At 43.1% G+C, this 21729-nt stretch overlaps 1 protein-coding gene across 2 annotated transcripts in view; it reads left to right on the top strand.

Moving 5' to 3' along the window:
• LOC106585937 (sodium-dependent phosphate transporter 2) overlaps positions 1 to 21729 on the top strand; it is a 141040-nt gene that overhangs the window by 95437 nt on the left and 23874 nt on the right. For both annotated transcript variants that reach the window (XR_014382579.1, XM_045706999.2), the window contains exons 7-9: positions 6160 to 6402; positions 16073 to 16724; positions 17939 to 18124. Coding sequence is in view for 1 of the 2 variants with exons in the window: in XM_045706999.2 (XP_045562955.2) it covers positions 6160 to 6402; positions 16073 to 16724; positions 17939 to 18124 (1081 nt within the window). In the remaining variant the exon portion in view is untranslated. The remainder of the gene's footprint in view (positions 1 to 6159; positions 6403 to 16072; positions 16725 to 17938; positions 18125 to 21729) is intronic.

Genomic DNA, 21729 nt, shown 5'->3' with positions numbered 1-21729 from the left:
TCTCACCCCTGTCAGTCTCTTTACAGCTCAGTGAACGGCATTTGCCTGCTTCCCATATACAGAGTACCAGTCAAAAGTTTGGACACACCTACTTTTTCTTTATTTTTACTATTTTCTACATTGTAGAATAATAGTGAAGATGTCAAAACTATGAAATAACACATATGGAATCATGTAGTAATCAAAAAATTGTTAAACAAATCTAAATATATTTTATATTTCATATTCTTCAAAGTAGTCAACCTTTCCCTTGATGACAGCTTTGTACACTGTTGGCATTCTCTCAACCAGCTTCACCTGTAATACTTTTCCAACAGTCTTGAAGGAGTTCCCACATATGCTGAGCACTTGTTGACTGCTTTTCCTTCACTCTGCGGTCCAACTCATCCAAAACCATCTCATATGGGTTGAGGTTGGGTGATTGTGGAGGCCAGGTCATCTGATGCAGCACTCCATCACTCTCCTTCTTGGTCAAATAGCCCTTACACAGCCTGAATGTGTGTTGGGTCATTGTCCTGTTGAAAAACAAATCATAGTCCCACTAAGCGCAAAACAGATGGGATGGTGTATCGCTGCAGAATGCTGTGGTAGCCATGCTGGTTAAGTGTGCATCACACCTCCTCCATGCTTCATGGTGGAAACCACACATGCAGAGATAATCCATTCACCTACTCTGCATCTCACAAAGACACAGCAGTTGGAACCAAAAATCTCAAATTTGGACTCATCAGACCAAAGGACAGATTTCCACCGGTCTAATGTCCATTGCTCATGTTTCTTGGCCCAAGCAAGTCTCTTCTTCTTATTGGTGTCCTTTAGTAGTGGTTTCTTTGCAGCAATTCGACCATGAAGACCTGATTCACACAGTCTCCTCTGAACAGTTGATGTTGAGATGTGTCTGTTACTTGCATTTTTAGCATTTTTTTGGGCTGCAATTTCTGAGGCTGGTAACTCTAATGAACTTATCCTCTGCAGCAGAGGTAACTCTGGGTCATCCTTTCTTGTGGCAGTCCTCACGAGAGCCAGTTTCATCATAACACTTGATGGTTTTTGGGACTGCACTTGAAGAAACTTTCAAAGTTCTTGAAATTTTCCGTAGTTACTGACCTTTATGTCTTAAAGTAATGGTGGTCTGTCATTTCTTTTTGCTTATTTGAGCTGTTCTTGCCATAATATGGACTTCGCCTTATTTGGTAAAATACCATCTTCTGTATACCCCCCCTACCTTGTCACAACACAACTGATTAGCTCAAACGCATTAAGGAGGAAAGACATTTCACAAATTAACTTATAATAAGGCACATCTGTTAATTGAAATGCATTCCAGGTTACCTCATGAAGCTGGTTGAGAGAATGCCAAGCGTGTGCAAAGCTGTAGTCAAGGTAAAGGGTGGCTACTTTTTTTATTTGTTTAACACTTTTTTGGTTACTACATGATTCCATTTGTGTTATTTCATAGTTTTGATGTCTTCACCATTATTCAACAATGTAGAAAATAGTACAAATAATGAAAAACCCTTGAATGAGTAGGTGTTCTAAAACTTTTGACTGGTACTATATATATATATATATATATATATATATATGTCCTTAATCAGTATGAAGGAGGAAATGTTACTTACTTGTTGAGCAAAATCCAAGCTGTAATGCATCCTGATGTCTTTGCTTGCTGGTTCAGTAAGGGCCCCCAGAGACAACTGCAGGTCTTGACAGGTGGTCTTGCAGTCAGCAACCATCTTCTGGTGGACAGACCGCTCACTCTGAACAAGCAGGTGATGCTGCTCTTGCTTCTTCAGCTTGGCTGATTTAACAGCTTCTGGCAGATTGGCAGATCTGAAGACCTGATATTTGGTCCTGTGGCACTGTCAGCACATGTCTGTCCTGAGCTTAGTGCTTGAGATGTGGGGCAGCAATTTTCTCCACAAATTCCTGAAGGAAGACAGACCGACTACACTTACCTCTGGAAAATACAGAAATAATGTGAGATCAATATAACTAGTGCAAATCAGTTTGGAGATCAATTAAATAATCATAACGTGTTGTTTATGCTTTACATACAGTAGCAAGTGTTGTCTTCGATTTCTTGTAGGGTCGCCACACCCCTGCTTTTATTACATGAGATGGCAGCAGCTTTCCACCAAGTGTTTGTGTCCTTGGTGGCATCCTGGTAATACTACTGCATTATCCTCTGCGTAGTTGTTGATGAAGTTCACCACTCGCTTAGGCCAAGTCCTTATGCTTCAGGTGTAACCTGTGCTTGCTTGGGCCAGCTCTCTTTTTGATGGGAGGAATTATACCATTCTCCTTGTATGACTGGTGGAGGAGAGTCAGGCGTGTTCTACTGATGCTGAAAGACAAATTCCAATTATTATACAGTAGATAGCCATACTCAGCGTCAGAGACACCTGGCCAACTTGATGGATCATGTAATCATCTGGCGAAGTGGAGTCCTTTGTTTAGACATGTAGCTTAACAATGAACTATAATCCCAATCCATAGAGAAAAAAAAATGTAACATCTTATGTTTCACCGAGACGTGGCTGAACGACGAGACAGATAATATAGAGCTGGCTGGGTTGTCCATGCATCGGCAGGACAGAGCAGCTACGTCTTGTAAGACGAGGGGCAGGGGTGTGCGTCTATTTGTCAATAACTGCTGGTGCTCGATGTCTGATATTAAAGAAGTCTCGAGGTATTGCTCGCCTGAGGTAGAATATCTCATGATAAGCTGTAGACCACACTATCTACCAAGAGAGTTTTCATCTATATTATTCGTAGCCATCTATTTACCACCACAAACCAATGCTGGCAACGAAGACCGCACTCATCGAGCTGTATAAGGCAATAAACAAACAAGAAAATGCTCATCCAGAAGCGGTGCTCCTAGTGGTCGGGGACTTTAATGCAGGGAAATTTTAATCCGTTTTACCTCATTTCTACCAGCATGTCACGTGCAACCAGAGGGGGAAAAACTCTGGACCACCTTTACTCCACACACAGAGACACATACAAAGCTCTCCATCACCCTCCATTTGGCAAATCTGACCATAATTCTATCCTCCTGATTCCTGCTTACAAGCAAAAATTCAAGCAGGAAGTACCAGTGACTCGCTCAATAGGGAAGTGGTCAGATAACACGGACGCTACGCTACAGGACTGTTTTGCTAGCACAGACTGGAATATGTTCCGGGATTCATCCAACGGCATTGAGGAGTATACCACCTCGGTCACCGGCTCCATCAATAAGTATATCGATGACGTCGTACCCACAGTGACCTTACGTACATATCCCAACCAGAAACCATGGATTACAGGCAACATCCACACTGAGCTAAAGGCCAGAGCTGCCGCTTTCAAGGAGCGGGACACTAATCTGGACGCTTATAAGAAATCCGTCAATACAGATTGAAGATTGAATCCTGCTACACCGGCTCTGACGCTCGTCGGATGTGACAGGACTTGAAAAAAAACTATTACAAAGAGAAAACCAACCGCGAGCCTACCAGATGAGCTAAATGTCTTTCATGCTCGCTTTGAGGCAAGCAACACTGAAGCATACATGAGAGCACCAGTTGTTCCGGACAACTGTGTGATCACGCTCTCCGTAGCCAATTGTTTTTTTACCCTTCTCCCCAATTGGTAGTTAGTCTTGTTCCTTCGCTGCAACCTCCGTACGGACTCGGGAGAGGCGAAGGTCGAGAGCCGTGTGTCCTCTGAAACAAGACCCCGCCAAGCTGCACTGCTTCTTGACACAATGCTCGCTTAACCCAGAAGCACCAATATGTCGGAGGAAACACCGTACACCTGGCGAACGTGTCAGCGTGAATTGCGCCCGGCCCGCCAAAGGAGTCGCTAGAGTGCGATGGGACAAGGACAACCCGGCCGGCCAAACCCTCCCCTAACCCGGACGACACTGGGCCATTTGTGCATCGCCTCATGGGCTTCCCGGTCGTGGCTGGCTGTGACACAGCCTGGAATTGAACCACTTGGGAGACCTCCACTTTAGTTTATTTAGTAAATATTTTCTTAACCAACAATGCAGTTCAAGATATAGAGTTAAGTAAGCATTTCACGGTGAGGCCTACACCTGTTGTATTCGGTGCATGTGACAAATACAATTTTATTTGAGAGTACTAGCAACACGAACAGATTGTCACCAAATAGGTTTAATGTTAGCTAGCTATCATTAGGCTATAACTAGCAATGCAAATGGCTTTCTGAGATGATATTGCTACACAGATCATACACGTACTGTTAGCTAGAGAGCCAGCCACCTATCATTAGCTAGCTAGCTAACAGTAAGCTTTAACTTGCAATGAAAACAACTTTCTGACAAAATCAGAAACGTATAATATCTGAAACTGAAGCTTGACCCTGATACTACACGGCAGACCAATCCGAAACTCATCTCTCGGGCATGTCCAGCCCATTTCATTATCTCAGCCAATCATGGCTAGCGGGAAGGTTCCTGACTTTTTCTGTGGCTAAACCAACTAGGCTTGTAATTTTAACAACTTTATTCATATATACCAGTTTGTTATTAAGGCACATGAATGTTAAAATGTTCCAGATGGCATTTCTGCCAAAAAAAAAAACGCATTTTGATAAAATAAAGTAATAAACGTTGAAATGCTTGTGAAGTCGTGACTTGCGACATACTGTACGCCTAATTTCCTGAAACTTTCCTGAAACAAGTCGCATATGTGGTTGTCCCATCTAGCTATCTTAAGATGAATGCACCAACTGTGATATGTAGTTGTCTCACCTAACTACAGTTTCTTAAGATAGCTAACTAACTGTGAGTGGCTCTGGATAAGAGTGTCTGCTAAATGACTCAAATGTCCAATGATATTCTAGACCTATATTTCTGTGTGTGTGCGTATCATCATAACAGTGTGTATATGTCCAGCCTGCTCCACTGCCGACCGTCCCCGATGATTAAAGTCGTTTTTTTAATTGCTTGTTTTATGTTGTTGTCACGTCCTGACCAGTATAAGGGGTTATTTGTTATTGTAGTTTGGTCAGGACGTGGCAGGGGGTATTTGTTTAGAGTGGTTCGGGGTTTGTTGGGCTATGTGTTTATGTAGAGGGGTGTTGGTTCAGAGTGTTCCGGGGTTTTTGGTTATGTTCTATGTTAGTATATTTCTATGTTCTGGTCTAGTCTTTCTAGCTCTATGTTTAGGGTTATTGGTTTGACCTTCAATTGGAGGCAGCTGTTCCTCATTGCCTCTGATTGAAGGTCCTATATAGAGGAGTGTTTTTGTAAAGGGTTTTGTGGGTAGTTGTTTCTTGTGTAGCTGTGGGCCTCACTAGACTGTTTCGTCGTTGTTTTTGTATTAAGTGTTTTGTTTCGTTTTCTTCGTATTGAATAAAGAAGATGAGCATTCACGTTCCCGCTGCGTTTTGGTCCTATCATTACGACACCCGTGACAGTTGTTGCTTTAGAGCACTTTGAAAGTTGAATATATAATTATTCATATTCATATTATTATTATTATAAAAAGTAGTGTTATTAATAGCCGTATTATTATTATTAATAGCATTATTAATATCATTATGAGTATTATTAATAGTAGTATCAATAGCAGTATTAGTAGTATTATTATTAATAGTAGCATCACTAATATCATTGAGTATTATTAATAGTAGTATCAATAGTATTATTAATAGCACTATTAGTATTATTAATAATATTATTATTGGTATTATTATTAATAGTATTATCTATTACTATTAGTATTTATTGGTATTATTAATAGTAGTATTATTAATATCATTATTTGTATTAATAATAGTATTATTATATTTATTATTGCTGATAGTATTATTTATAATTATTAACAGTTGTATTTATTATTATTAACAGTATTATTAGTTATTATTGTTAAGTATTATTATTGTTAATAGTATAATTTATTAATATTATTATTATTGATAGTATTATTTATTGCTATTGTTAAGTATTATTATTATTGTTAATAGTATAATTTATTATTGTTAGTGGCATTATTTATTATTATTGTTAATAGAATTATCTATGATTTATTGTATTATTTCTATTATAAAGGAGCCTTGTCGCGGTTCTTTAATGAGTCGCGACAGTATATGTGTACAGTGTGTATGTGTGTGTAAAAGTGTTTTCACCGTCCCCCCGGTCAGGTCGAATAAAGAAGGAGCGAGCTGCCCTGTCCAGGATCTCAGACGAGTCCTTAGAACAGATCCCTGAGGAGGAAGAGGAGGAGCTTCCCGTGTTCAAGGAGCTACCGGGCGCCAAGGGGACAGACGACGCCGTGCTGCCGTTAACGGGTGGTACCGGAGGAGAGTCACGGAGAGGAGAGTCCACCGGAGAGCTCAACAACCTGGCCAACGGAGGCACTGTCCTGCCCAAAGGACGTGTCTATGGTCAGTCCCATTAGAAATGGTAATCTACAGGTAACTGCCAGAATAAAGGAAACACCAACATAAAGGGTCTTAATAGGGTGTTGGGCCACCACGAGCTGCCAGAACAGCTTTAATGTGCCTTGGCATAGCTTCTACGAATTTCTGGAACTCTATTGGACGGATGCGACACCGTTCTTCCATGAGCCATTCCGTAATTTGGTGTTTTGTTTATGGTAGTGGAAAAACTGTCTCAGCTCCAGAATCTCCCATATAAGTGTTCAGTTGGGTTGAGATCTGGTGACTGAGAGACACACACACCCTTTAAACCCCCTATGCTCATTTAAGACCCCTCTTTTCAAAGTCACTGAGATCTCTTTTTCTAGCCATGATAGCCAAAATAATCGGCTAATTTGTATCCCTCATTTACTGAAGTGTTTCCTTTATTCTGGCAGTTACGTGTACACCTGTTACTTCTATGTTTTATATGCCCATATATGGTTATATATGTATCCACACATAATTACATACAAGTACATGCAGTGGGGTTTGAAATTATTGACACCCTTGATAAAGACGAGTCAAAATTTACTATATAAAATAAATAATTCAAATATTGACATACTTTTGGTCATGTAGTGTATGTGGACACCTGCTCGTCGAACATCTCATTCCAAAATCATGGACATTAATATGGAGTTGGTCCTCCCTTTGCTGCTATAACAGCCTCCACACTTCTGGGAAGGCTTTCCACTAGATGTTGGAACATTTCTGCAGAGACTTGCTTCCATTCAGCCTCAAAGAGCATTAGTGAGGTCGGGTACTGATGTTGGGCGATTAGGCCTGGCTCCCAGTCGGCGTTCCAATTCATCCCAAAGGTGTTCAATGGGGTTGAGGTCAGGGCTCTGTGCAGGGCTGTGCAGGCCACTATGCGTTTGTACTTGCCTTTAACCGAAGCCAAAGTGTCAAATCATTACAGCTCTGAAGTTCACAACCAATGTTATTCAATTCAAAATGGTGGCTAGATATTTCAACTCTGTATGGCAAACATGAATTTCTCACTGAAGATGTTTAAGGCTGCTTTGAGCCACAGCTCATTCTAGCTATGTTAACAGTCTAATCACATCACATTATTGTGTTGGCGAGACGGTATGGCATCGAGAATCCTCATCACCAAGTGAAGAATCTTGTAGTGGTTGTTGTTTAATGTGAAAGGCTCAGCTATATATACGATTTTGAAAGTCGTGTAGTGTCCGCCCTCTGGGAAAGGAGATTAGCTAGCTACTCTACCTTCACAACCAAGAGGATACATAGAGGAACAGCTTAGGTAAGTGTCCTTTTTCGTCTTGTAATTTCACATTTAGAAGGTGCATTGAAACAATAGCCTAGCATGATTATATAATTTCTTAGCACAACCAACTAGCTAGCTAGCAAGCTATATAAATGATGAACTGAAATGATCTGCTCTTGAGGGGATCACTATGGTAGCTAGCTATGGCTATTCTCAAGAACTCAACAGTGCATTCAAGTGGCTTGGTAATACAATGGCATTGCAAAAGGAGGAACATAATTAGAAAGAGAACCTTTTGTCGCCATTTTGATGTAGCCAACTTGACATTAGATGCAGTACAACGTTAGCTAGCTAGCTAAGATTGAGGGGAGACCACCAAATGTTAGCTAGGTAACGTTAACATTAGCATTGCTATCTTATTTTTTGATTAACTTTGCTAGCTAATGACAACATTGCAATCCATTTGACGACATGATGGCGGCAAAGTTGTTTCCTACTAAACATTTGCCTATTTTAGCAATGTCATTATATTTTCAGGCCAGTATAGTGTTATTTAGACAAAAACAGTCTTAGCCTCCATCTATTGCAACTTTTGGGCGCTACCGGCAGAGGGTGGCTTGGGAACGTTCCTAATAACAGCATGACGCGACCCAGTGCAACTTATAAATAGCAACATTTGTTTCGCATTTTGTCTATTTTGCCCAGCTCTGTCTGTCTGGCAGTCTGTCTGTCTGTCTGTCTGTCTGGCAGTTTGCCTGTCTGGCTGTTTGTCTGTCTGTCTGTCTGTCTGTCTGGCAGTTTGCCTGTCTGGCTGTTTGTCTGTCTGTCTGTCTGTCTGTCTGTCTGTCTGTCTGTCTGTCTGTCTGTCTGTCTGTCTGTCTGCCTGCCTGTCTGCCTGTCTGCCTGCCTGTCTGCCTGTCTGTCTGTCTGTCTGTCTGTCTGTCTGTCTGTCTACCTGCCTGCCTGCCTGCCTGTCTGCCTGCCTGTCTGCCTGTCTGCCTGTCTTGGCTTTCCAGATGGAGGAGTTGTGGTGGCCACTGGAGGTCAACTTTAATACTGGATCACATGATGTAGGAGGAGCTTATTATCATGAAGTTGATCTATAACAGCTAATAACAAGTATCATATATTAGGTACTACTACAGTGCTAGCTAGCTAGCTAGGACATGTACATATGGATTTACAATGCTAATCATATTTCATTAATATTCAGGGTCCACTTTGACCCCAAGGGAACAATCCACACTAAGAATTTGCAAAAGGTAAGATCATAATGAATAGTATAGTATTATATGGACAGAGTGGACCTGATCCTAGATCAGCATTTCTACTCTGATGGTGAATTCTCTCTCTCCCTCATCCTGTCTATACCTTCAGATTCACCCTCTGGTTTATGATTAGCAGGTGTGGTTGAGTGGACATACAGTACTGTACAGATCTGGACTTAGCCTAGCAACAGCATCTCTTCTCAACTATTGGCCGGGATTTATTTGTTTATTTATTTGACATCCAATCACCATGAGCGATGCTTTATTCTACATTCAACACTTCTATTGCAGGAGAGGTGAGCACCTATTAGATCCCCCTGCTGTCCTTCACCCCCTCGGGTCTGGTGACCACCCGCTGAGGCCCTTGGAAGAAGTCCGGCAGTAAAAGTCGTAGCCAAGTTCATCGCCATGCAACGCTCTACTGACCGAGGTAGACTATGCTTTGAGAAGCAACTTGACTGACAGGTAGTCAGAGACACACACACACATTTGACTTGACCTCATATTGACATCACACTACATACAGATACGCTCCCTTTTCCATCCCATTCATCTCCCCCTGTCTACACCCTAGGTGTCACGTGACCTCAGCTGGACCGCGCTGACATAAGCTCTCGGTCTAGGCAGATGAATCCTGGCCCCGGGCTTTTGGCTTCCAAGTAGGTTACAGTTTACAATCTCCTTTTGCTTCCATCCACCTCATATCTACTACGAGCTTCACATTCTTCTGAAAGAGCTGATATTACATTCTAAATTTACGTTTGTATCATAGTCAGATGACTTACAACAGTGAACGATTCCATTCCCTCAGGGGAACAGTACCAGAGACTGTAAGGGGGATGTTGCCTGGTTAGAAGTTTACAGAAGTTATTGTTTGAATAAAACATTTTATATATATATATAATATATATATATATATAGTTTATGTTTTTTAGTTTATTATCTGTGTGTGGTTCAACTTCAGCAGCTCCTTTTTAGGTGTTCCAGTTGACCTGTCTTTTAGATTCTGCTGAAACGGTGTCACTACAGGCCCTGGTTCAATACCGGGCTGTATGACAACCGGCCGTGATCGGGAGTCCAATAGGGCGACGCGCAATTGGCCCAGCGTCGTCCGGGTTAGGGGAGAGTTTGGCCTGGGGGTAGGTAGGCCGTCATTATAAAATAAGAATTTGTTCTTAACTGACTTGCCTAGTTAAATAAAGGTTAAATAAAAAAAAAAATTCTTCCATGGAAAGGAAAGGCTGTTGTGGCACCAAAATATAAGAAATTTTAAGGTACCTCCTGAAAATATGAGTGTATTAAGATGCCAACTATGGACAAGACCGTTTAAGGGAAGCCATGTTTTCCTTTTCATTCAGAATCTGTAATACAGTCTGCGTTAGGATCCTCATCCTCACGTTGGTAACGCTATTATACAGTTTAGCTCAGTTCTGACACGCTCCCAACATACAGCTTATGCCACTGTTTCATCATGAAGATGTATATTCTAAATGATGCGCTTCTATGTCCCTTTCTAGAAACCACAAACCTTCCTTCCTACCATAACTGTTCCTGCAGGACTCGACTCCCAACTGCTGAGATTCCACTCCAACCAACAGTGTTTCATTGTCTGAACATTTTAACCACCGTCCTACAATGATTGGAACATCTTACTTAAACTACTGTTTCTCTCTCCTTGCAGTTCACTCCCTCTGCCTCTGGTGTATAACCTGCAGTCCACCCTGGGTTTGGGGGTCGTGCACCTCTGTTAGGGCAGTGCAGGGAACGTGAGGATGTCTGTGGCGCTTGGCTCCGAGAAACGAGCGTCGGTCCAAACTGCAAATGTCAGCTGTGGTGCTCTGGTTGGCGAGAGCTCGTAGTGGTGTCCGTCCTAACATAGTTTGCATTGCATTCAGGGTTGTCGCCAATCGTTGTTTTTGTAGTTCTTGCGCTACTCCCTCCATGCTCGGTGTGACGGTGACTTCGGTAAGGTATTTACGAATATGAGATGTAAATGAACTTATTGCTTTGTACTCCCAGCTATTTAAAGTGTTGATTGAGTAGGGCACAAGCCACCATCCGGGTAGCCTCAGACACCCAGACCAAGGTAACAGCAGTGACTAGGTCTGGGATGAATAACGCACTCTATTGGTCACTTTGAAAAGGGAGGAAAGAGTATTCCTCTTCAGACTGACAACTCTCCCAACAAATCACACGTTTGGGTGGGTGGGGCTTAAAATGCAGGTAGGAATTGAGGGGAAATCGGTTATTGGAGTTTTTTCCCGGATGAAAAGTGATTGTTCGTTTTGGAACCGTCTCCCGGACGTGAGCCAGTTTACATTTACATTTACGTCATTTAGCAGACGCTCTTACCCAGAGCGACTTACAAACAGTTGCCCCATTCAAAGCCCATGGCAAAGTCGTCTTAAAACAAAAGTCATGTAGCCTAGACTAGATTAATCACGTGTAGTAATGAATAGGATTCACAAGCAAAAGTGATTTGCTTTTGATTAAAAAAAAAAAACGCTTTCTACCTCCCCAATGAAAAGTAGTTTGAAAAATGTTTCCATACGACATCTCGTTTCTGGATGATACACCATGCTCCTTGTTGACAACCCGGCCGTGCGGCGCAGATTACTCTTCTATTTCAGAAGGGTGATCCTCCCTCACCAATTTTGCCCGTTCACGTCACAGGCCACAGACCGGTGCACCGCGGTTCAGGTTAATAGAATTGACTGATTGTGTTGTGCTCGGGCAACAAGCGGAGATCCCAACTCCTCGCTTTTCCTGCTATGCCAAACTGACGTTCTTTACGTACAGACGTATAACCCGGATAACGTGTGACCCGGAACGCCGCAGCCCGTCTGTTTAGAGACCATCTGGGTATTATTGATTAATGACTGTTAGTACTGGCTAATAGACAGAAAGTGCCTGTGGTTTTAATCTTGTAACTTATTAAAGAGAAACTTGTAATAAAACGATATATTTTTGATAAAGTGTTGTCTGGTTCATTGCAAATGCTCAGAACTCATGGTCCAACTCAATAGGTCGCGTGTCACAAACGTGTCGTCCTATGGTTGAAGTGTTCCCCCTCAGTAAACAGGAACTGCCATTTTAGGTAACCCAATGGGCCGCAGGTGTTACATAGTCATATGGCCAATAATGTATTCTGTAAATACAATTACAATACAGAAATGAACGTGCTCTTCATTTAAAGTTCTGTCAATCTTATGTTGGATACCATATTTATGGAAAACTAGTTGCACACTTCTTAAATTGTAACACCAGTGCCTTTTTAGGGTAAGAATGACTGTAACCTTTAGGTCAATTAATGCTTTCAAATTGGGCAATATTTATATGACCCCCCTTACAAACAAGTCCATTTTTAACACAATCTTGCCTTGTTCACCTTTTATACCTCCCGTGTGCCGGGATGAGTGGTAGTAGTAGTGTGCAGATGTCATTGGTCTATTTAAATAAATCCATTGAGCATATAAAGTGCATTCAGAAAGTATTCAGACCCCTTGACTTTTTCCACATTTTGTTACGTTACAGCCTTATTCTAAAATAGATTCAATATTTTTTTTTAAATCTCATCAATCTACACACAATACCCCATAATGACAAAGTGAAAACAGGTTTTTATACATTTTTGCAAATGTATTAAAAATAAAATACATATACCTTATTTACATAAGTATTCAGACCCTTTGGTATGAGACTTGAAATTGAGCTCAGGTGCATCCTGTTTCCATTGATCATCATTGAGATGTTTCTACAACTTGATTGGAGTCCACCTGTGGTAAATTGTTGATTGGATGTGATTTGGAAAGGCGCATACCTGTCTATATAAGGTTACACAGTTGACAGTGCATGTCAGAGCAAAAACCAAGCCATGAGGTCAAAGGAATTGTCCGTAGAGGTCTGAGACAGGATTGTGTCGAGGCACAGATCTGGGGAAGGGTACCAAAACATTTCTGCAGCATTGAAGGTCCCCAAGAACACAGGGGCCTCCATCATTCTTAAATGGAAGAAGTTTGGATCCATCAAGACTTCCTAGAGCTGGCTGCCCAGCCAAACTGAGCAATCGGAGGAGAAGGCCACTCTGACAGAGCTCCAGAGTTCCTCTGTGGAGATGAGAGAACCTTCCAGAAGGACAACAATCTCTGCAGCACTCCACCAATCAGGCCTTTATGGTAGAGTGGCTAGACGGAAGCCACTCCTCAGTAAAAGGCACATGACAGCCCACTTGGAGTTTGCCAAAAGGCACATACAGGACTCTCAGACCATGAGAAACAAGATTCTCTGGTCTGATGAAACCAAGATTAAACTCTTTGGCCTGAATGCCAAGGGTCATGTCTGGAGGAAACCTGGCACCATCCCTATGGTGAAGCATGGTGGTGGCAGCATCATGCTGTGGGGATGTTTTTCAGCAGCAGGGACTGGGAGACTAGTCAGGTTTGAGGGAAAGATGAACGGAGCAAAGTACAAAGATCCTTGATGAAAACCTGCTCCAGAGTGCTCAGGACTTCAGACTGGGGTGAAGGTTCACCTTCCAACAGGACAACAACCCTAAGCACACAGCCAAGACAATGCAGTAGTGGATTCTGGACAAGTCTCTGAATGTCCTTGAGTGGCCCAGCCAGAGCCCGGACTTGAACCTGATCAAACATCTCTGGAGAGACCTGAAAATAGCTGTGCAGCGACTCTCCCCATCCAACCTGACAGAGCTTGAGAGGATCTGCAGAGAAGAATGGGAGAAACTCCCTAAATACAGGTGTACCAAGCTTGTAGTGTCATACCCAAGAAGACTCGAGGCTGTAATCGCTGCTAAAGGTGCTTCAACAACGTACTGAGTAAAGGGTCTGAATACTTATGTAAATTATATATTTCAGTTTTGTATTTTTTTTAACATTTGCGAAAATGTCTGAACTGTTTTTGGTTTGTCATTATCATTATACTACCCACCACTGCGACCTGTATGCTCTCGTTGGCTGGCCCTCGCTACATATTCGTCGCCAAACCCACTGGCTCCAGGTCATCTAAGTCTTTGCTAGATAAAGCCCCGCCTTATCTCAGCTCACTGGTCACCATAGCAACACCCACCCGTAGCACGCGCTCCAGCAGGTATATTTCACTGGTCATCCCCAAAGCCAACACCTCCTTTGGCCGCCTTTCCTTCCAGTTCTCTGCTGCCAATGACTGGAACGAATTGCAAAAATCACTGAAGCTGGAGTCTTATATCTCCCTCTCTAACTTTAAGCATCAGCTGTCAGAGCAGCTAACCGTTATATCTCTTAAGTTGTATCTCCATCACAGGTTACCATGGGTACAGTAAGGGTACATTGTTAACTTTATTGTTTAACTGTTCAGATTGGGCATGACAAATCAATGAATTAATTTTATCCACGTTGTGTTATTTACATTCCACCTCACGCAACCTTTTAATTTTGCAGTAGCAAGAAAGAATTTGAATGTAGGATTTTCCCCCTTGTGAAGTAAGATGTATCTTTTTTCAAGCAACATCTATTGTTCAAGCAAATAGTGTAAACAGTAGCGCACTGGAGGGGCGGAGCAAGCAGGTGGTTTCCATTAGTCACAAAGTCAAAGTTGTCTATATTGTAAAAATTCATAAACAAAAATGTGCTTTTTTGGTAAAAAAAAACGTACGCACCTGTTAATTGAAATACATTCCAGGTGACTACCTCATGATGTTGGTTGAGAGAATGCCAAGAGTGTGCAAAGCTGTCATCAAGGCAAAGGATGGCTGCTTTGAAGAATATCAAATATATATTGTGATTCATTAAAATATACCTTTATTTGTATGGGCATGTTCAATAGAAACAAGGTTTTAAAAAAAAAAAAATCTGACTTGTTTCGGCTGCATGGCCTTCGTCAGGGAGTACAAAGAAAAGAGGAGAAGAGGACATTTGTATTAGTTCCTTGTACTCCCTGACGAAGGCCATGCAGCTGAAACCATTCAGAATTTTTTTTAAACCTTGTTTCTATTGAACATGCCATACAAATAAAGGCATTTTAATTCATTATATGAAGAGTGCCTTGGTCCTCCTTTCTTTTTGATGACCAACTCACCCCTTTTACCAAAGAGCACCTTCTGTCTACCAACATTTACTATTGTGTACCTCAGTAGCGCTTCCCTTCCTCCTCTTTCTACTATATATTGTGATTTGTTGAATTTTTGGGGGGTTGCTACATGATTCCATATGTGTTATTTCAGAGTTTTGATGTCTTCACTATTATTCTACAATGTAGAAAATAGTAAAAAAATAAAGAAAAACCCTGGAATGAGTAGATGTGTCCAAGCTTTTGACTGGTACTGTATGTGGCCTTAAATTACTTTTCTGTATGGGGTTGGCCCGCTGAGCTAAAGCCGAGGAAAGCTCATTAGGTCGCAGACAAGGCTGCTCATCACGCGAGTAGTTCACTGTAGAACCACCTTTGCCAAACCTATATTTTATAGTATAGTACAGTATTTCTTATAGTATAGTATTTCTTATATCCTTAGTTTTGTATAGCTCTCCCCCTCCCCAGGGCAGACCCACGCCATGCATATACACTGAGTATACCAAACATTGAAAAACACCTTCCTAATATTGAGTTACACCCCTCCCTTTTCCCCTCTGAACAGCCTCAATTCGTCAGGGTCATGGACTCTACAAGGTGTCGAAAGCGTTCCACAGGGATGTTGGCCCCATGTTAACTCCAGTGCTTCACACAGTTGTGTCAAGTTGGCTGGATGTCATTTGGGTGCAGTTCTTGACACACTCAAACCGGTGCGCCTGGCACCTACTACCATACCCTGTTCAAAGGCACTCCAATCTTTTGCCCATTCACCCTCTCTCTGAATGACACACATACACAATCCATGTCTCAATTGTCTCAAGGCTTAAAAATCCTTCTTTAACCTGTCTCCTCCCCTTCATCGACACTGATTTGAAATTGATTTAACAAGTGACATCAATAAGGGATCATAGCTTTCACCTGGATTCACCTGGTCAGTCTATGTCATGGAAAGATCAGGTGTTCTTAATGTTTTGTACACAATATGATAATATTGTGTTATTAGTATAGTATTTCTATGTAATATATAATATCAGTGTTGTATTGCTCACCCCCCTCCTCCTCCTCTCCTCAGGACGAACCCACTCCATGACCAACGGTACCCTGTCCATGTCCAAATCCCCACTGTCCAACGGTAGCTTTACCTTCGGAGGGGAACACATCCGCAGCGACGGCCAGGTTTACCACACGGTTCACAAGGATTCTGGTCTCTACAAAGACCTGCTTCACAAGATCCACCTGGGACGACTGGAGGACGACCACTCCGCCCCTACGCCAGACAACAACTACCGCCTGCTGCGTCGCAACAACAGTTACACCTGCTACACGGCGGCCATCTGTGGCATGCCGGTCCAGCCGCTGATCCGCTCCGAGTCCCGCGAGGCCCGAGAGGCCCGAGAGGACAGTGAGAAGCTGGTGGGGGAGGGGGAGAGGTCGGGGAGCGTGTCCTACACCAAGAAGAGGGTTCGCTATGATAGTTACTCGTCGTACTGTAACGCCGTGGCGGAGGCCGAGATCGAGGCGGAGGAGGGTGGCGTGGAGATGAAGCTGGCGTCAGATCTAGGGGGCGAGGAGGCAGGGGTGCCTGGGGCCCCAGTTCCGCTGGATGACTCCGCAGAAGAGGATGAAGGGGATAAGGACAAACCGACCGTCTACCTGCTCTTCCACTTCCTGCAGATCCTCACGGCATGCTTCGGATCTTTCGCTCACGGAGGCAATGACGTCAGGTGACTAGGATTGCTAAATTCCTGAAACTTTCCAGAAAGTTTCCAGGTGTTCCAGAAATCCGTTTTTTTTTTTTCCTTCCAGAATTTTCAGAGTTTCCAGAATTTTCCAACCCTACAGCTGACTACCAGTCAACACAACACAATTACTATTCAATGGGTTCACACAACTACAACCTTTGCTAACATTCACCTCATTTGCCATATAATCCATAAAACTAGTGTCTAACAGAAAGGAATCTACCTGACACTGACTTCCCTCTCAAACAGAAAGGAATCTACCTGATACTGACTTCCCCCTCAAACAGAAAGGAATCTACCTGATACTGACTTCCCTCTCAAACAGAAAGGAATCTACCTGACACTGACTTCCCTCTCAAACAGAAAGGAATCTACCTGACACTGACTTCCCTCTCTAACATAAAGGAGTCTACCTGATACTGACTTCCCTCTCAAACAGAAAGGAATCTACCTGACACTGACTTCCCCCTCAAACAGAAAGGAATCTACCTGACACTGACTTCCCTCTCAAACAGAAAGGAATCTACCTGATACTGACTTCCCCCTCAAACAGAAAGGAATCTACCTGATACTGACTTCCCCCTCAAACAGAAAGGAATCTACCTGACACTGACTTCCCCCTCAAACAGAAAGGAATCTACCTGATACTGACTTCCCTCTCAAACAGAAAGGAATCTACCTGATACTGACTTCCCCCTCAAACAGAAAGGAATCTACCTGACACTGACTTCCCTCTCAAACAGAAAGGAATCTACCTGATACTGACTTCCCCCTCAAACAGAAAGGAATCTACCTGACACTGACTTCCCTCTCAAACAGAAAGGAATCTACCTGATACTGACTTCCCCCTCAAACAGAAAGGAATCTACCTGATACTGACTTCCCTCTCAAACAGAAAGGAATCTACCTGATACTGACTTCCCCCTCAAACAGAAAGGAATCTACCTGACACTGACTTCCCCCTCAAACAGAAAGGAATCTACCTGATACTGACTTCCCCCTCAAACAGAAAGGAATCTACCTGACACTGACTTCCCTCTCAAACAGAAAGGAATCTACCTGACACTGACTTCCCTCTCCCGCTGCAGTAACTACCATTCATCATAACATAACTGCCATATCATATTATCCACAAAACTATAAGTTCTAATGACTTATTCATTAATCTGTCATTCAACATCTTCTACTCCCTGCAGTAACGCTATCGGCCCGTTGGTGGCGCTGTGGATGATCTATGAACAAGGCGGGGTGATGCAGGACGCTGCCACCCCCATCTGGTTGCTGTTCTACGGGGGCGTGGGCATCTGCTGCGGCCTCTGGGTGTGGGGTCGCCGGGTGATCCAGACCATGGGCAAGGACCTCACCCCCATCACCCCCTCCAGGTGAGAGAAGGGACGGACGGGGAGGGGGGGAGTTGGATGTGGCTGGGTGGGAGGATGACATGCATTTGAATACACGCACACAGCAAAATACTCACTCCTACACCGATTCATATACTCACTCCTACACAGATTCATACTCACTCCTACACCGATTCATACTCACTCATACACTGATTCATAGTCATTCATACACCGATTCATACATACACTGATTCATACTCACACTGATTCATAATCATTCATACACCGATTCATACTCACTCATACACCGATTCATAGTCATTCATACACTCACATTTCACATTTTGGTCATTTAGCAGACGCTCTTATCCAGAGCGACTTACAGTAGTTAATGCATACATTTCATACATTTATTTTTTTCTCCGTACTGGTCCCCCGTGGGAATCGAACCCACAACCCTGGCATTGCAAACACCATGCTCTACCAACTGATACTCATTCATACTCATTCATACACTGATTCATATACTCATTCATATACTGATTCATATACTGATTCATACACTGATTCATACTCATTCATACACTGATTCATACTCATTCATACACTGATTCATAGTCATTCATACACTGATTCATATACTCATTCATATACTGATTCATATACTGATTCATACTCATTCATACACTGATTCATATACTCATTCATATACTGATTCATAGTCATTCATATACTGATTCATATACTCATTCATACACTGATTCATATACTCATTCATATACTGATTCAAATACTCATTCATACACTGATTCATAGTCATTCATATATTCACTGAACAAAAATATAAATGCAACATGCAGCAATTTCTAAGATTTTACTGATTTAAGGAAATCAGTCAATTGAAATAAATTCATTTGTCCCTAATCTATGTATTTCACATGACTGGGAATACAGATATGCATCTGTTGGTCACAGATACCGTTAAAAATAAGATAAGGAAGTGGATCAGAAAACCAGTCAGTATCTGGTGTGACCCCCCATTTGCCTCATGCAGCGCGACACATCTCCTTCACATAGAGTTGATCAGGCTGTTGATTGTGGCCTGTGGAATGTTGTCCCACTCCTCTTCAATGGATGTGTGAAGATGCTGGACATTGGTGAGAACTGGAACATGCTGTCGTACACGTCGATCCAGAGCATCCCAAACATGCTCAATGGGTGACATGTCTGGTGAGCAGGCCATGGAAGAACTGGGACATTTTCAGCTTCCAGGAATTGTGTACAGATCCTTCCGACATTGGGCCGTGCATTATTATGCTGAAACATGAGGTGATGGTGGCAGATGAACGGCACAACAATGGGCCCTCAGGATCTCGCCACGGTATCTCTGTACATTCAAATTGCCATCGATAAAATGCAATTGTGTTCGTTGTCCGTAGCTTATGCCTGCCCATACCATAACCCCACCGCCACCATGCTCGCCCATACGACGCCATACACGCTGCCTGCCATCTGCCCGGTACAGTTGAAACGGGGATTCATCCGTGAAGAGCGCACTTCTCCAGCGTGCTAGTGGCCATCAACGGTGAGGATTTGGTTACGATGCCAAACTGCAGTCAGGTCAAGACCCTGGTGAGGACGACGAGCACACAGATGAGTTTCCCTGAGACGGTTTCTGACAGTTTGTGCAGAAATTCTTTGGTTTTGCAAACCCAGTTTCATCAGCTGTCTGGGTGACTGGTCTCAGACGATCCCGCAGGTGAAGGAGCCGGATGTGGAGGTCCTGGGCTGGCGTGGTTACAGGTGGTCTGTGGTTGTGAGGCTGGTTGGACGTACTGCCAAATTCTCTAAAACGACATCTGGGGTGGTTTATGGTAGAAAAATGAACATTTAATTCTCAGGCAACAGCTCTGTTGGACATTCCTGCAGTCAGCATGCCAATTGCACGCTCCCTCAAAACTTGAGACATCTGTGGCATTGTGTTGTGTGACAAAAATGCACAATTTATAGTGGCCTTTTATTGTCCCCCAGCACAAGGTGCACCTGTGTAACGATCATGCTGTTTAATCAGCTTCTTGATATGCCAAACCTGTCAAGGGGGATGGATTATCGTGGCATAGTAGAAATGCTCACTAACAGGGATGTAAACAAATTTGTGCACAAAATTTGAGAACATTTCTGGGATCTTTTTATTTCAGCTCATGAAACATGGGACCATCACTTTACCTGTTGCGTTTTATATTTCTGTTCAGTAAACATGCATACAGTTGAATACACTTAAAGGCTCACAGCTTTACACTTTAATGCTGCTTGTTGCCTGCCTACCTGCCTGTATGTATGTCTGTATCTGCATGATGAAGTCTGCATGGGTCCTTTCTCCTGAACTGAACCACTCACACAGCCCTGTAGGACCACTAGAACCTACTCCTCAACAACGCTAGAACCCTTCTCTACTCTAGTCTTCCTTGATCCTCATTAGAACCCTTCTCTGCTCTAAAACCCTTTAGATCCTTAATAGAACCCTTCTGAGTGAATTATCCTAGTTATGCTTCTTAGAACCTGGCACTACCCTTCTTAGAACCTTGAGTCTGCACTATTCCCCCTCACTAGAACCCTCTACGCCCCTCACTAGAACCCTGCTTCTTAGAACCCTATCCACCTCACTAGAACATGCTTCTTAGAACCATATTCCCCTAACTAGAACCCTGCTTCTTAGAACCCTATCCACCTCACTAGAACATGCTTCTTAGAACCATATCCCCCTAACTAGAACACTGCTTCCTAGAACCCTATCCACCTCACTAGAATCCTGCTTCTTAGAACCCTATCCACCTCACTAGAATCCTGCTTCTTAGAACCCTATCCACCTCACTAGAACCCTGATTCTTAGAACCCTATCCACCGCACTAGAATCCTGCCTCTTAGAACCCTATCCACTCACTAGAACACTGCTTCCTAGAACCCTATCCACCTCACTAGAACCCTGCTTCTTAGAACCTTATCCACCTCACTAGCACCCTGCTACCTAGAACCCTATCCACCTCACTAGAACACTGCTACCTAGAACCCTATCCACCTCACTAGAACACTGCTACCTAGAACCCTATCCACCTCACTAGAACACTGCTACCTAGAACCCAATCCACCTCACTAGAACACTGCTACCTAGAACCCTATCCACCTCACTAGAACACTGCTACCTAGAACCCTATCCACCTCACTAGAACACTGCTACCTAGAACCCTATCCACCTCACTAGAACACTGCTACCTAGAACCCTATCCACCTCACTAGAACACTGCTACCTAGAACCCTATCCACCTCACTAGAACACTGCTACCTAGAACCCTATCCACCTCACTAGCACCCTGCTACCTAGAACCCTATCCACCTCACTGGAACACTGCTACCTAGAACCCTATCCACCTCACTAGAACACTGCTACCTAGAACCCTATCCACCTCACTGGAACACTGCTACCTAGAACCCTATCCATCTCACTAGAACACTGCTACCTAGAACCCTATCCACCTCACTAGAACACTGCTACCTAGAACCCTATCCACCTCACTAGAACACTGCTACCTAGAACCCTATCCACCTCACTAGAACACTGCTACCTAGAACCCTATCCACCTCACTGG

Source organism: Salmo salar, chromosome 24 (genome assembly GCF_965601325.2).
Source record: "Salmo salar chromosome 24, fSalSal1, whole genome shotgun sequence".
Classification (NCBI taxonomy): domain Eukaryota; kingdom Metazoa; phylum Chordata; class Actinopteri; order Salmoniformes; family Salmonidae; genus Salmo; species Salmo salar.
The sequence above is the reverse complement of the archived record's forward strand: the minus strand, read 5'-3'. Positions and strand labels throughout refer to the sequence as shown.